Genomic DNA, 16,526 nt, shown 5'->3' on the forward strand with positions numbered 1-16,526 from the left:
TGGTAAGGGTGGGCAATGGGGGTCAAGTGACTTGCCCAGGGTCACACAGCTGGGAAGTGGCTGAGGCCGGGTTTGAACCTAGGACCTCCTGTCTCTAGGCCTGACTCTCAATCCACTGAGCTACCCAGCTGCCCCCAGGATCATTTTTATCTGAAATCCATCAAAAGTTTCTGTACAAACAAAACCAATGTACCCAAGATTAGAAGGAGGGGAAGATTGACCAAGGTAATAATAATAATTAATAATAACAATAAACATTATTATAAATAAATAAATACTTATAATATTTAATAATATAATATTATAATAAAAATAAATAAAAATTTATAAATAAATAAAGCACTTTCAGGTTTATAAAAGGATGTTCTTCACAGTAACTCTGGTGGTAGTTAGTGCAAGTATTATATAAGCATTCATGCCATTTTATAGATGAAGAAACTGAGGTTCTGATAGTAGCTCTCAAAGTCATTCAACTAGTATATGTTAGAACTTGGCTTTGAAACTACACCCCATAGTCTGACTTGAATACATTCTGTGACTCTGCAAACCCAGTTCTTCTGATTCCAAATGCAAAGGTTTTTTCCCACTGTCCAGAATTTAAACCCATGTCTCCTAACTCTTAACTACAGTATTCTCTCTACTTTGCCAAATGGATTCCCCCCCAGATTAAAAGAATTAATTTTTCCTTTTAAATTTTCCTGGTTTAGTATCTCAGAAGTTGACAGAGGTCAGCAAACTACAGTGTTGGCCAATTTAAAGGGAAGGAAATAAAAGTCATGATGGCCCCAAGGCCCCTGCAGATTCCTTAGGGGGGTTGGGGGTTGGGGATGTCCTGGGATGGCTGGGCTGTCCTGCAGAAGCAGAATGGATCTTCTCCATCTTCGTTCTGTTCTTCCAGTTGCTTCATCTCATCATCAGCCCCATGACAGCCCCTGACACTGAGCACACTGTGCACAGAGCTTGTGCCAAAGTTGGCAGCTGCACCAGGGTAGGCACTGTGGGAAAATGCAGTATTAATAGCATCAATGAAATGTTTCCTTCAAATTTCATTTCCTTTGTAAACTTTAAAACATTACATAATGTTAAAACCAGTGGAAATGTGAGTTGGCTTTGGGGGGGGGGGGGGTGAAGGAGGGGTGAAGGGGAAAGTAAAAACATGAATCATGTAACCATGGAAAATCTTTCTAAAAAAATAAAATATCTAAATCTTAAAAAAAGAAAAAAAAACATTATATAAATGTTAGTTAAGAGACAGCAAGGGGCTTTGGGAAAGCCTCCTGAGTCCAAGAAACTTGGGTTCAAGTCCTATGACACACATGTGACCATGGGCAAATTATATAAACCTCTCAGGATCCGATGTGATTCTCTAAGACTAGCATCAGGTCAAGGGGAAGAAAGTGCTAGATTTGGAATCAGAGGGCATGGAATTGACTCCTGTCACTGAATCCTACTTATGTCACCTTGGACAAATCACTTCTTCTCTGGGCATCAGCTTCCTCATATGTAAACAGAGGGACCTCCAAGGTCCCTTCCAGCTCTAAATCTATATTATAACTCATAAATTTGATATTAATTGATTGATAGAGATTATTCAACACCAGCAGTTCCAACACAGTGGAAATCACAAGTTCTAAATTAATAAATGTGAGCTTTATTTGTATTTTTACATATATTAAAGTGTATTAAGTTTATTATATTAATATAAGTGTATATTATACATCCTAGTTAGTATTAGATAAAATAAGCATGTCATATTAAGCATATTAAATTACACTCCACTGAAGGATAGACATTAAGACAAAAACTTACATAACTTAAGGATAACTTTTTCTCCCTCCTTTCTAGTTATCCTAACAGCTAAACCCTCTAAGATTCCCTACACCCACTTCTTGCATTTCTTTAAGCATTTATCTTTTAGATTATATGGCAAGATAACCAAGTTGCTCCTTGGACTTATGCTTCATAATCAGAACAGAGCTATTGATCTGGGATATTCTTCAAAGCTCTCTTCCTGCATTGTAGAACTTGCTGATAACCTCCATGGAACTTGTGAGCGTGATGTACCCATGAGCTTGGGGTGTGAAGTGACTTTTGTTGTTGTGTTATTTCAGTCATATACTTCTCTTCATGACCCCATTTGGGGTTTTCTTGGCCAAGATGCTAGAGTGGTTTGTCATTTCCTTCTCTAGCTCATTTGACAGATGAGGAAACTGAGGCCAACAGCATTAAGTGAGGAGCAACTCTAGGACCTCATTTGTTTGACTCAAACTCAAGAAGAAAAGGGCCCTTGTTATTAAATGATACGGTATTTGTAAAATACTTAGCACACTGGGCACATCGAGGTGGCTCAGCAGGTCTGGAGAGGTCTTGGGTTCAAGTCTGACCTCAGATACTTCCTGGATAAATCACTTAACCCCTTTACATAGCCCTTATTGCTCTTCTGCCTTAGAACCAATACATAGTATTGATTCTGAGACAAAAGGTAAGTGTTTTTAAAAAAATACTTAGTACAGTTCTTGGCACCTTGTAGGCATTTAATAAGTGCTTATTCCCTCCCCTACTCCCACCATTAGATACCCTCTCTTTGCCCATGAAGTAGAGAGAGATAGGGAGAAACAACCTGAAGAAAATCATAGAGGATCCAAATTGAAACATACATCAGATTGTACTTAGCCCAATCCAGACCTGAGCAGGAGAGTCCAAGGGAGCTTTGATCTGACAGAGCCAGCTTGTTATGAGGTCAGAGGAAGCCAGGAGAAGCACATTTGGGCAACATTCTGATCCCACTGATACAGCCCTTTTGGATAGGTCAAATGTCCCCTGACCATAAGAAATTCCAATAATCTTTTAAAAGTGTAAGGTTGTGGGAATAAGAGGCCCAGTCAAGTCCTTCTTCCTTGCATCGACTTGTTGCTCGCCATTGGCAGTTAGATGAGAACTGGAGAAGCAATAAGATGTTTTAATAGACCATATACACAAAAGTTATTTTTCAAGGAGGAAACTGAGGTACAGAAGGTAATTTGACTGAAGGCACATACTATGTGTTAGCAGCAGACAGGACAGGAAAAAAAATTACCCACATGTCTGCCAAACAAGGTTTCTTAACTTTTTTATGCCATCTACTCCTTTGACCTGGACTGCTTCTCAGAACAATGTTTTCAAATGCAGAAAATAAAGTATATAGGGTCTCAAAGGAAACTGATTGTATTGAAATATTATTATAAAAATATTTAAAGACATGTTCATAAACTCAAGGTTAAGAACTCTTGCCAGTATAAAACTATATTATTATGTGTGTTTTTCCCACAACCTTGACAGGGGCAGAGATTGCCCTATTCCCATTTTATAGATAAGAAAACTGAGGCTGAGAGAGGAATTCCATTGCAAATTAGCAGCCAAGCTTAGATTTGAGGCCCAGTTGCTTTTGTCTCTCATCCCACTGCTAGTCTGGCTGTGCCAAGTTGCTTCCAGGGATGTGAAGAGGGACAGGAAGGTTTGAGGAGGAACAAAGGAACCTTAGTTGAGAATCATAAACATATGGAAAAAAGGACTTATACAAATAAAAAAAAAGAATCTAAACTGCTAAAACTTCAATTCCCTCTTCAAAAACATGAAAAAAGTGATTGTTCTCTGTCTGTTCCTGCCCTCCCCAGGCATCTCGTGAGGTCTTTGCTAATCATTACTCAGCTGGGTTTCTGCAGTGTGTATTTTTTGTTTCTGGCTGACCACTTTAAGCAGGTAAAGTTATGATGAAGGAGAAAGGGAGGTCGGTGGGATTCAAATGGACCTTCTCCTTTGCACATTTGCTGTTGAAGATGGGCCAGGCTGGCATTAGACCAAGATAGGGCCTTGCCTAGAATGTAAAGCACAGATGAGGGCAACATGAGATGCTGACTTAATTTTTATAAGTGAATAATCCTATAAAACCAATACCCCAAAACATAAACCCAAATAAACAAAAGAAAAATAGCATGCTTTGATCTGCATTTATACTTCAACAGTTCTTTCCCTGAAAGTGAAAGCATTCTTTGTCCTAAACCCCTCAGAATTGTCCTGGGTCACTGTATTGCTGAGACTAGCTAAGTCTATCACAGTTGATCATTCTACATTCCACATTCCACACAATATTGCTATTACTGTGTACGATGTTCTCCTGGTTCTGCTTATGTCACTCTGCATCAGTTCACATTCTGTTCATCATTCCTTACAGCACAATAGTATTCCATCACCATCATATGCCACAATTTGTTCGCCCATTCCTCATCTCCTCAGTTTCCAGTTCTTTTCCACCACAAAAAGAGCAGCTATAAGTATTTTTATACAAGCAGGTCCTTTCCCATTTTAAAAAATCTCTGAGATAAAGAACTAATAGTGATATTACTGGATCAAAGGTTATACATTTGTTTATAGCCCTCGGGCATAATTCCTAATTGTCCTCCAGAATTGGATCAATTCACAACTCTACCAGCAATGCATTAGTGTCAATTAGCTTTTTATAAATACATACCTTTTGAATGCCAGAAGATTCTAAGATCTAAAGAGGTTTATAGTTTGCTGAGTCAACTTGCATTTATTACTGTAGTTCCACACAAATGGCATGATTTTCAAAACTTACAGAGAATGCTCAAACACTTTGCCCCAGCTCTAGCAAATGAAAGGACCCAAAACTGAGCCTTTACAGTATAACTTTCACCCCATCTATTTGCCCATGGCAATCTTAGTGCTATGACAGAGATGCCTGGAAGATTGTGCTCTTTCCATAGCTAAACACTGCCCTTCTTCTAGACAATATTGCGTGGAACCTTCCATAGATCCACCTCTTGCCTTTTATAATGATCCCTTGAGGAAATTACATACTTTTAATTTAGTAACATCTCTTCTAGATTAAAAGCCAGGATGTTTTTTCTTCTTTTTCCCTAAATCCTTTCATTGCCACTTATGCACATTCTTCCAGCAGTCACATTTTCCCCCCTATTTTTCCTTCTCTCCTGCTTTAGATGGCAGAAACCTCTTCCATCAGCCACTCCTGCAAGCAAAATGAGTCAGCAATGATGGAGACACTACCTTCTCTTAATTTGCACCTCTACATGCTTACCTTTCTACCCTTTGTGATCCTTCTGGTCTTTTTCCATAACCTCCTAATGCTGGCCATCTTCTCCACTGTGGGCAACATTGCCATCCTGGCAGCCGTGACCTTGATCTTCAGCTACCTTATCCAGGTACTTTCCCAAAGTTACAAGTGGGTCCTTTTGGATGAGGTCACAAGGGTTAGAAGTCACAATTGACCATTCTTTATTCTATGGTCTGGCTCTGTGTTTGTGGGAAGGGAGAAGAGTGGGAAAGATGGGAGAGAAAATGTAGGTGATGCAAAAACAGAAAATATTAATATGGATCTCTTTTAAAAGAATCATGATTGAGATATATAGCAACATGCTCATGAGCAGTTTGAGGAAATTAAAGAATTATAAAACATTAAAGCCAGAAGTCATATTAGAATGGAGAAAATATATAATAGACATATGCATGTAGACACATACATGGGTGTATACATATTACACACATTTTTGTCCAAAACATGTATTTTATATATCCAAATACACAGATTTAGGTGACATCCTCATAGAGCAGGGGCTCTATACCTTTTTTTATGTGTCCCAGACCTCTTTGGCAATATGAAAAGGGACCTATGGACCCCTTTTCAGAATAACCTTTTTTTAAACTCTTACCTTCCACCTAAAAATAATATTTTTAAGGGGAAAGGACCTACTTGTACAAAAATATTTGTAGCTGCTCTTTTTTGTGTTGGCAAAGAATTGGAAATTGAAAGGATGTCCATCAATTGGGGAATGACTGAACAAATTATGGTACATGTTGGTAATGGAATACTATTGTGCTATAAGAAATTAATAACAGGATGATTTCAGAAAGAGCTAGAAAGACCTATGTGAACTGATGCAGAATAAAATTAGCAGAACCAGGAGAACATTATCCAGGTAATTGCATCATTGTGGAACAATCAAATGTGATAGACTTTGCTACTAAGAGCAACACAATGATCCAGGATAATTCTGATGATTTATGAAAAAGAATGCTCTAGAGCAGTAGTTCCCAAACTTTTTTGGCCTACCACCCCCTTTCCAGAAAAAATATTACTTAGCCCGCTGGAGATTAATTTTTTTTAATTTTTTTAACCATTTATTAATATTTATTTTTTAGAAAAGTTAACATGGTTACATAATTCATGCTCTTACTTTCCCCTTCACCCCCTGAGTTCCACCCCCCCATGGCTGATGCGTATTTCCACTGGTTTTAACATGTATCATTGATCAAGACCTATTTCCAAATTGTTGATAGTTGCATTGCTATGGTAGTTTCGAGTCTACATCCCCAATCATGTCCACCTCAACCCATGTGTTCAAGCAGTTGCTTTTCTTCTGTTTCCACTCCTGTAGTACTTCCTCTGAATGTGGGTAGTGTTCTTTTCCATAAGTCCTTCAGAATTTTCCTGGGTCATTGCATTGCTGCCAGTACAGAAGTCCATTACATTCTATTTTACCACAGTGTATTGGTCTCTGTGTACAATGTTCTTCTGGCTCTGCTTGTTTTGCTCTGCATCAATTCCTAGAGGTCTTTCTAGTTCACATGGAATTCCTCCAGTTTATTATTCCTTTGAGCACAATAGTATTCCATCATCAGCATATACCACAATTTGTTCAGCCATTCCCCAATTGAAGGGCATACCCTCATTTTCCAGCTTTTTGCCACCACAAAAAGTGCGGCTATAAATATTTTCATACAAGTCTGTTTATCTATGATCTCTTTGGGGAACAAACCCAACAATGGTATGGCTGGATCCTCTTGATCACTTGCTGGAGTCTCTTTGCTAGTATTCTATTTAAGATTTTTGCATCTATATTCATTAGGGAGATTAGTCTGTAGTTTTCTTTCTCTGTTTTTGGTCTACCTGGCTTTGCAATCAGTACCATATTTGTGTCATAAAAGGAATTTTGTAGGACTCTTTCTTTGCCTATTATATCAAATAATTTGTATAGTATTGGGATTAGTTGCTCTTTCAATGTCTGATAGAATTCACTTGTGAATCCATCAGGCCCTGGCGATTTTTTCTTAGGGAGTTCTTTGATGGCTTGTTCAATTTCTTTTTCTGATACGGGATTATTTAAGTATTCTATTTCTTCTGCTGTTAATCTAGGCAATTTGTATTTTTGTAAATATTCATCCATATCTCCTAGATTGCTATATTTATTGCCATATAATTGGGCAAAATAGTTTTTAATGATTGCCTTAATTTCCCCTTCATTAGAGGTGAGATCTCCCTTTTCATCTTTGATACTGTCAATCTGGTTTTCTTCTTTCCTTTTTTTTATTAGATTGACCAGTACTTTGTCTATTTTATCTGTTTTTTTCAAAATACCAGCTCCTAGTTTTATTTATTAATTCAATAGTTCTTTTACTTTTGATTTTATTAATTTCTCCCTTGGTTTTTAGTATTTCTAATTTAGTTTTCATCTGGGGATTTTTAATTTGTTCGCTTTCTAATTTTTTAAGTTGCATGCCCAATTCATTAATCTCTGCCCTCCCTAACTTGTTAATATATGCCCTCAAGGATATGAATTTCCCCCAAGTACTGCCCTGCCTTGGCTGCATCCCACAGAGTTTGGTAAGATGTCTCATCATTGTCATTCTCTTCAATGAAATTCTTGATTGTTTCTATGATTTCTTCTTTGACTAGCTGGTTTTGGAGAATCATATTATTTAATTTCCAATTAGTTTTTGATTTGCCTGTCCAGGTGTCCTTACTAATTATTATTTTTATTGCATTATGATCTGAGAAGGTTACATTTATTATTTCTGCTCTTTTGCATTTGTTTGCAATGTTTCTATGCCCTATTACATGGTCAATCTTTGTGAATGTACCATGTGCAGCTGAAAAGAAGGTGTATTCCTTTTTGTCCCTATCTATTTTTCTCCACATATCTATTAAATTTAATTTTTCTAGGACTTCATCTCTCTTACCTCCTTCTTATTTATTTTTTGGTTTGATTTATCTACATCTGAAAGAGGAATATTTAGATTTCCCACTAGCATGGTTTTACTATCTATTTCCTTCTTGAGATCCGCCAGTTTCTCCTTTATGAATCTGGTTGCTATGCCATTCGATGCATACATATTGGGCAATGTTATTTCCTCATTGTCTATACTGCCTTTAATCAGGATGTAATGGCCTTCCCTGTCTTTTTTAATCATATCTATTTTTACTTTGGCTTTGTCAGAAATCATAATTGCCAGTCCTGCCTTCTTTTTCTCATTTGAGGCCCAAAGGATTTTGCTCAAGCCCTTTACCTTAAACCTGTGTATGTCCACCTGCCTCATATGTGTTTCTTGTAGACAATATATGGTAGGATTTTGGTTTCTAATCCTCTCTGCTATTTGCTTCCTTTTTATGGGCAAGTTCATCCCATTCACATTCAGAGTTATAATTATCAGTTGTGCATTCCTCAACATTTTGGTATCCTCTCCTAGTTCTACCTCTTCTTCTTACACTATTTCCTTTTAAACCAGTGGTTTGCTTTATGCCAGTAACCCTTGTCCCCTCCCTTGATTTACTTCCCTTTCTGCCCCCTCCTTTATTATTCCCCTCTTTTTATTTTTAAGGCCTAATGAATTCCCTCCCCCTTCTTCTCCCCTCCCTTTTTTGACCTCCCCACTGCCCTGCTCCCCTTAGTTTATCCCTTCTGACTTTCTCAGTAGGGTTAGATATAGTTTTATATCCCAATAGATAAAGCTACTCTTCCCTCTCAGGGTTAATTACACTGAGAGTAAGGTTTAAATATTACCTCTTAATGCTCTCTTCCTCTCCTTCTTATAATAGTATTCATCCCTTCCCCTTCCCATGCCCTCTTTGTGTGTAATAGAATACCCTATTTTTCTTATTCATTCAAGTTTCTCTTGGTGTCCTCTACTATTCACCTCCCTCTTTCCCACCCCCATATCATCTTAGACTATTTAGTATTCCAACCTCTCCCTATGAATAATTCTTCTAATTACTATAATAGTGAATACTATAATAGTGAATAGAGTTCACTACAGAGAATAATACATAGCATTTCTCCACATACGAATACAAATAATTAGATCATACTGAAGCCCTTAAAGAGGCAAATTTAAAAAAATACGAGTTTTCTTTCTTTCCCCTCTGTTTCTTATTTACCTTTTCATGTTTCTCTTGATTTTTGTGGTTTGTGGAACTTTCCATTTAGTCCTGGTCTTTTCTGTGCAAATACTTGGAAATCTATCTTGTCGAATGCCCAAACTTTCCCCTGGAAGTATATAGTTAGTTTTGATGGGTAGGTGATCCTTGGTTGTAGACCCAGTTCTCTTGCCTTTCTGAATATCATATTCCAAGCCTTGCAGTTTTTTAGTGTGGAGGCTGCCAGATCCTGTGTGATCCAGATTGATGCTCCTTAATATCTGAATTGTCTCTTTCTGGCTTCTTGTAAAATGTTTTCTTTTACTTGGAAGCTCTTGAATTTGACTATTACATTCCTGGGGGTTGTCTTTTCTGGGTCTAGTGTAGAGGGAATCACTGCTCTAGAGAAAGAAATGTTGGAGTCAGAATACAGATCAAAACGTGATTTTTCATTTAAGTTTATTTGGGTTTTATCTGGGGGGGGTGGATTTTATATGATTATTCTCTCACAAAAATGAATGATATGGAAATATATTTTGTATAATAATATATATATATAATCCAGATCAAATTGCTTGCCAGGTCTGGGAGGGGAGTAGGAAGGGGGGAAGGAGACAATTTAGATCATATAACTTTAGAAAACTTATGTGGAAATTTGGTATTACATGTAAAAATAAAATATCATTATAATAAAAAAATTTTAAGAATCCCAAAATAGAACATTAAAGAGATAGTGAATATCTAGAAAAATTACAACAAACCTGAAAAACTTCATAAAAAGTATTTTTTAAATTCTTAACTTTTGTCATGGAATAATCTTATTTTCAAAATGCTTACCTTCTGTCTTAGAATCAATACTATGTAGAAGAGCAATAAGGGTAGGCAATGGAGATTAAATGACTTACCTAGGGTCACACAGCTAGGAAATGTCTGAGGCCAGACGTGAACCTTAGTCTTCCTTTCTTTAGACCTGACTCTCAATCCACAGAGCCACCTACCTGCCAATAATCTTTTCAAATGCAGAAAACAAAATACATTAAATTAAAAAGAAACTAATAACACTGAAATGAAATTATCGAAATATTTTGTTAAAAACAAGCTCATGGTCTCCATCCAGATGAAGAGCCACCATCATAGAAGTTCTTTCAATTGTGAAATAAAGGGATTGGACTGGAGGCTCCCTGAGGTCCTTTCCAGCTCAAAAATTCTATGATTTGATCCTAAGATCATAGAGCTAGAGATAGAAAAGGTCTCAAAAGTCCCCTGACTTTGCAATTGTGGAAACTGAGACCTATGGATATTAAGCAATATTATAATACAATTTGTTGCCTTTTAATTTATTCATCTGTCTCAAGTCTTTCCCTATTTTGATCCATCCTTCAAATAGATGCCAGTGATTTATCTAAAGTGCTTGTCTGACCTTGTCATTCCGCTACTCAACAAATTCCAGTGGCTCATTATTACCTGTAAGATCAAACATAAACACCTCTGTTTGGTAATTAATGTTCTTCTCAAACAGTCCCATCCAACCCTGCCAGACTTATGACATGAGGGGCCCTTCAGGCACACTGTAATCCAGACAAGTTGGCCACCTTATCATTTCTCACACAGTATTCTATCTCCCGTCTCCAAGCCTTTGCGTTAACAGTCCTTCATGCCTAGAATATAGTTTTTCCTTATCTCTGGCTCTTAGAATTCTGAGCCCCCTTCAAGGTTCAACTCAAGTGCCACCTTTTACACAAAGCCTTCCCAACTTCCCAGCTGCTAAAAACCCCTTCCTATTAATTTATGTCTTTATCTGTGTACCTATCTAGCCATCTCTTATCTCTATTTCTCTCTCTCTCAAATTATATGAACATGACATTCCAGCTAGATTGTAAGCTCAAGGCAGGGTTGGTTTCACTTTTGACTTTGTACCCTGAGTTCTTAGCATATAGTAGGCCCCTAATAAATGCTTGTTGATTGATGAGTGACTTGCCCAATCATACATTTAAATGGTCTTAAGTTGAAGTTTGATTTACATTTTGGGATATCTTCCATGTAACAAAAAACTCAAGCTTATATTCTGATCTAAAAGGATAACTTGTCATCACTGTTCCTTTTTTTCCAGGACCTACCAAATCCTAAGAACCTGCCTTGGTCAGCAAATTGGCAGTCATACACCCTGTTCTTTGGGTCAGCCATATTTTCGCTTGAAGGCATTGGCGTGGTAAGGTTTGAAATGGAACTGAAGCTGAATATTCATTGTGTATTGATATCCTCCTCTTAAGGAATTCAATGTTTTAGAGTAGTGATTCCCAAAGTGGGTGCCACTGCCCCCTGGTGGGTGTTGCAGCAATCCAGGGAGGCGGTGATGGTCACAAGTGCATTTATCTTTCCTATTAATTGCTATTAAAGTTGTAAAAAAATTAATTTCCAGGGGGCTAAGTAATATTTTTTCTGGAAAGGGGGCAGTAGGCCAAAAAAGTTTGGGAACCACTGTTTTACAGGCTTTACTAGGCCTATTGCAGGAAGTGCTAAACATATATGTAAACTACATATTATATAGACATAAACATAAATATTGTATTAATATACATATGACATAAGAATAATATATAATTAAATAGTTGATAAATGTATCTATTACATTATTTGTAATATTGACATGTTATATATATACACATATATATAAATTAGATACATATGTATATATGTAATATTCTTGGTAACATAGAAGTGAAAGCAAAATGGATGCCCATTAATTAGGAAATGGCTGAGCAAATTGTAGTATACAATAATATAATAGAATATTATTATGAAGTAACAAATGATGAGTATGAGGAATTCCAAGACACATAAGAACTAGCATGTCTCTGGTATTACTGCAAAATTTGGAAATGGCTTTCCTGTTAAAAGACTGGTGTGTTGGAATGAAGTCACAACCACAGTTGATGATACTGGTTTTGGCAGTATCCCTAAACTATGATTGTTGTCTATCGAAAGTACTCTCTAGATTTCTTTGGCATCTCTGGGAAGGTACAGAATACTGGACAAGAAGGTGGGCAATAACTATATTATCCTTGTTGTTTTCTTATCAGTAGAACTTTCCAAGCTCCCTAGAGAGATACCCAGGGAATGGGGATATGTTAGGTGATCATTAGACATTTGAGTTCTATGAAAGACCAACACCTTCCTAGGGAAAAAAGGGAGAAGAACTATGGCCAGTGTGGTGAAATTATTTTAGTGAAAAAGTTCTTCTTCAGTTATTGCCACAGTCACATCACCAGGAGATGGGTACAAATCTTTGGCCACCTTCTGAGGTCTCTATAAGAAATAATGAGACAGTTTCAGAGAATCCTGTGAAGACTTGTATGAACTAATACAGAGTATATTGAGCAGAACCATAACAGTGTACACAGTGACAATAATGTAAAGAAAAACAACCCTGAAAGACTTAAAAACTGATATATGTAATGATCACCCACCATTCCAGAGTATCAGTGAAGAAGCATTACTACCCACCTCCTGACAGAGAATAGCAGCAAGAAATTGAAACAAACATTCTTTAGATATAGTCTAATGTGAGAATTTGCTTTGCTTGACAGTATATTTATTACAAGGGTTTTGTTTTTGTTTTTCATTAAGGCAATGTGAGGGGAAAAGAGGAAATTAGAAATTTTTTTATGTCAAAAAGAAAATTCCCAAAAGGAATCGCAAACAAGCAAGACATGTTTGAAAGTTGCATGTTAAATTCATTATAGACTTAAAAAGAAAGGCAAACTATATATAGTAGTGATTCACAATTGTGTAAAACTTTTTCCTTCTGTTCTACAGCATATTTAGAAATGATCATTTTATTTGATGCTCATTAAGTTCAGAATTTTTTTTTAAAGGAACAAGTGGTGGGAAGTGCCTCAGATGATGAATTTTGATTGCGACAACTGTAAAAGGCTGAAAGGCAGGAGCAGTTTCTAAGTTACTCACAACTGAAAAAATCCACTGGAGAAGAAGACAACCTTGTAAAAGATGGTTGTTGGAAGAAATAAAAGTTAGCTATATGGATCCATGTGCTAACAGCACAGATATTGGAGATCAGTGGGTGCAAGTCCACTAAAAAAGTCCAGGCTATGAAGGTTGCATTCCAAGAGTTCTCACTTCTACAGAAAATGGTCCAATTAAGCTCAGGGGCCAAGGAGAAAAACTCCAAGATCTTGACCAAAGAAGGATTTGGCTAACCCCTTTTAAAAAGAAAAAAAAATCCATTTAGCATGAGGAACATTTTCATTGTGAATGTATTCAAGAAGAAAACCAAACTTTGAGATTCCAGAAACTATATAATTCTTCCTGGATCCTCTATTTTGGGGAAGGTCCATGTAGGAATATGCTAGTAAATGTTTAACAAACAGCTTTCAGGGTAGGGGGAAGTGAAAGTATAAACATAATACATTTTTAAGCTTAAAGTGCATTATTAATATTTTATCCATAATGTTATTAAATCTAGACAATTAACAAAAAAATAAAAAAATAAATCCAGCCCAACTTGCAGTATTCACTTTTCCAAGGTATAAATGCGCACACTCAAAATTCAACAATAGGCTATCCAGAGCTTGTTAGAACAGGCTCCAGCCTTCATTCCTCTCCTTCTGGACTTCAAAATCATGCATCTAGAGGCAACTAGATGGCTCAATGGATTAAGAATCAGATCCAGAGAAAGGAGATCCTGGATTCAAATATGACTCAGACTTTTAAGGGCTGGTTCTCTCCAGAGGCTGGCTCCAAGAGAAAAGAGAGAAGAGAGAAGGATCCACATGGATGAGAAATTGACAGGGCTGTGAATGAGATCACAGATTCCACTTTATTGAGCATGCAGGTCCAATATTTATAAGAAATTATGCACTAGTAAGTAAAGAAGCATTACATCATTGAAAGCCAATCAGGAATTGTAGACATTATGACATCATTAGCCAATTGTGAGTTATGGGGGTATCGAAGAGGCAGATGTGTAGGTGCAATTTGGTCATTATAGAATACAAAGAGTTTTTTTTATTTGAAATTTTTTATTTAATTAATTTAGAATATTTCCCAATGATTACATGATTCATGTTCTTTCCCTCCCCTCCTCCCACCCACCTCCTGTAGCCAAGGAGCAGTTCCAATGGGCTTTACATATGTCATTGATCAAGACCTATTTCCATATTATTGATATTTGCATTAGAGTGATTGTTTAGAGTCTACATCCCAATCATGTCCTCATTGACCCATGTGTTCAAGCAATTGTTTTTCTTCTGTGTTTCCACTCCCACAGTTCTTCCTCTGGATGTGGATAGCATTCTTTCTCATAAGTCCCTCAGAATTGTCCTACAAAGGGTTTTTGGTTTTAGCATACATATGTCCATGAAGATATAGCTCCAAGGTCTCTTGCCTAAAATAGTGCTAAGCCTTGCAGATATAGCTCAAAGTTTTGCTTGTTTGAGGAGTTTGACTAGACAGCTAAAGCCCATGAGGAATGACTTGACTTACTATCTTGGAGCTACCATAGTTTTCTGGAAATCAGCCTTTCCAAATGATATCAGAGCAGAAGTTTAAGCCTGCCTTTTTTCCTGCTTTACCTCACTGAACCCAAGGTGTCTTTACGGCTCTGTCATTAGATGCTTCCTAGCTGTGTGATTCTGGGCAAGTCGCTTAACCCCCATTGTCTAGCCCTTACTGCTTTTCTGCATTGGAACCAATAGTATCAATTCTAAGACAGAAGGTAAATGTTTGTTGGGGTTTTTTTTTAAATCATCATCTATGCTATCTTAACCAGCAACTTGCCTCAGTTCATGGGGCTTCCTGCCTCTGGAACATCCTACTATCTTCTATGGCCTGCTTACACTGGAAAATCCCTTCACAATGCATAATACTTCTACTACTGGCGAATTCCTCCTGGAGCCTCCATCATATGGAAAGCCCCAGGATGCCATGCTTTCATTCCCCTTTGAACCCTGTTCTTGGCATTCTGAACTTTAAAACTATTCCTTTGAACTGGTACCCTCATCTTCTCTTTGTACCTTTCCCCACCCTCCACATCCTTTCTGTTCCCTTTTATTTTCTTCCTCCATTAGAATGTAAGCAACTTGAATGCAGGAACTGCATTTCTCTTTGTTATCAGTTTCAACCCCAGTTCTTAGCACAGTGCCTGGCACATAGCAAGTACTTAAAGACCTGTATCCTTCTCATAGGTATTAGATATGGGTAAAGGGCAAAGGGGTTGGGGATAGAAATGAGCTTAGCCTATGTTTATCCCTTAACTAAAGAAATTGAGAAGAATGAGGAATATAAGTGCAATGCAGTACTCAGCAACCCAAGTTTGGGGTTTAAATGGGTATGGTCCCCCAAATTATATTTTTCTGGCTTGTTTTGCTCCCATTTAGTTTCCCTTGGGAAATATCAAAATTAAATCTCAGACTACACCTCATATATTTAATTCTTCCTAGATCTGGGTAAAACATTTTCAAGTTCCATGCAGCCACTCACAGAAAATATCTAGTTTCTTCAATAGCCAATAAATGGTTATTACTATACAATATTTCCTTTCAAGTGAGTTCCACTTCCCCCGGGGGCTTTTTATATACTGCCCTAAATTCAAAATGCCTCCCTGAGTCTTGGACTCTCCTCAGAAGGAAAATGTACTCATTAAAGAGGAAACCCCTTTCTCAATGGACCTACCCAGTCTGAAAACTTCATGATAATGGCAAAGGACAAAGTCTAAGTCTTTTGCTATCCAAAGTTGTGGCTTAGGCCAGAGCTTTTCTTCCAGCTCCAGGACCATATATTTAATTCTTTTTCCAATAAGAGTCTGGTACTGTTTAGAAACTCCCCTGCTCTAGACATCTAGGTAGCTCAGTGGATAGGAAGTCAGGTCAGGAGACAGAAGGACCTGGGTTCAAATATGGCCTCAGATACTTCCTACCTATGTGACCCTGGACAAGTCAACTTAATCCCAATTGCCTAGCCTTTAGTGTTCTTCTGCCTATGAACCTATACTTTGCTTTTAATCGCCCCTCACCCTTGCCCCTTCCCTTCCCTTTCTTATTCCCCTTCTACTTCTCTATAAGGTAAGACATTATTCTATACCCCAATGAAGGTGGCTATTCTTCCCTCTCTGAGACAATTCCAATGTGAGTAAGGTTTAAATATTGCCCATTACCACTCTCATCATCCCCTTCATTGTAATAGTATTCCCTCCCTACCCACCTCTGCCCGTGCCTCTTTATATGATATATACCCCATTTTACTTCTCTCTTCCTATTTCTCTTAGTACAGTTCTCTTTTACTCCTAGTTTTTTGAGCTTTT

At 37.4% G+C, this 16,526-nt stretch overlaps 1 protein-coding gene across 1 annotated transcript in view; it reads left to right on the plus strand.

The window, feature by feature from the left end:
- The window catches only part of LOC123235598 (proton-coupled amino acid transporter 1-like), an 80,047-nt gene that overhangs the window by 42,787 nt on the left and 20,734 nt on the right, over window positions 1-16,526 (plus strand). The window contains 5 exon segments of the mRNA XM_044661785.1: window positions 899-988; window positions 1,905-2,077; window positions 3,654-3,738; window positions 4,998-5,219; window positions 11,319-11,417. Coding sequence (XP_044517720.1) covers window positions 899-988; window positions 1,905-2,077; window positions 3,654-3,738; window positions 4,998-5,219; window positions 11,319-11,417 — 669 coding nt within the window.

This window comes from Gracilinanus agilis, chromosome 2, assembly GCF_016433145.1.
Source record: "Gracilinanus agilis isolate LMUSP501 chromosome 2, AgileGrace, whole genome shotgun sequence".
Classification (NCBI taxonomy): Eukaryota; Metazoa; Chordata; class Mammalia; order Didelphimorphia; family Didelphidae; genus Gracilinanus; species Gracilinanus agilis.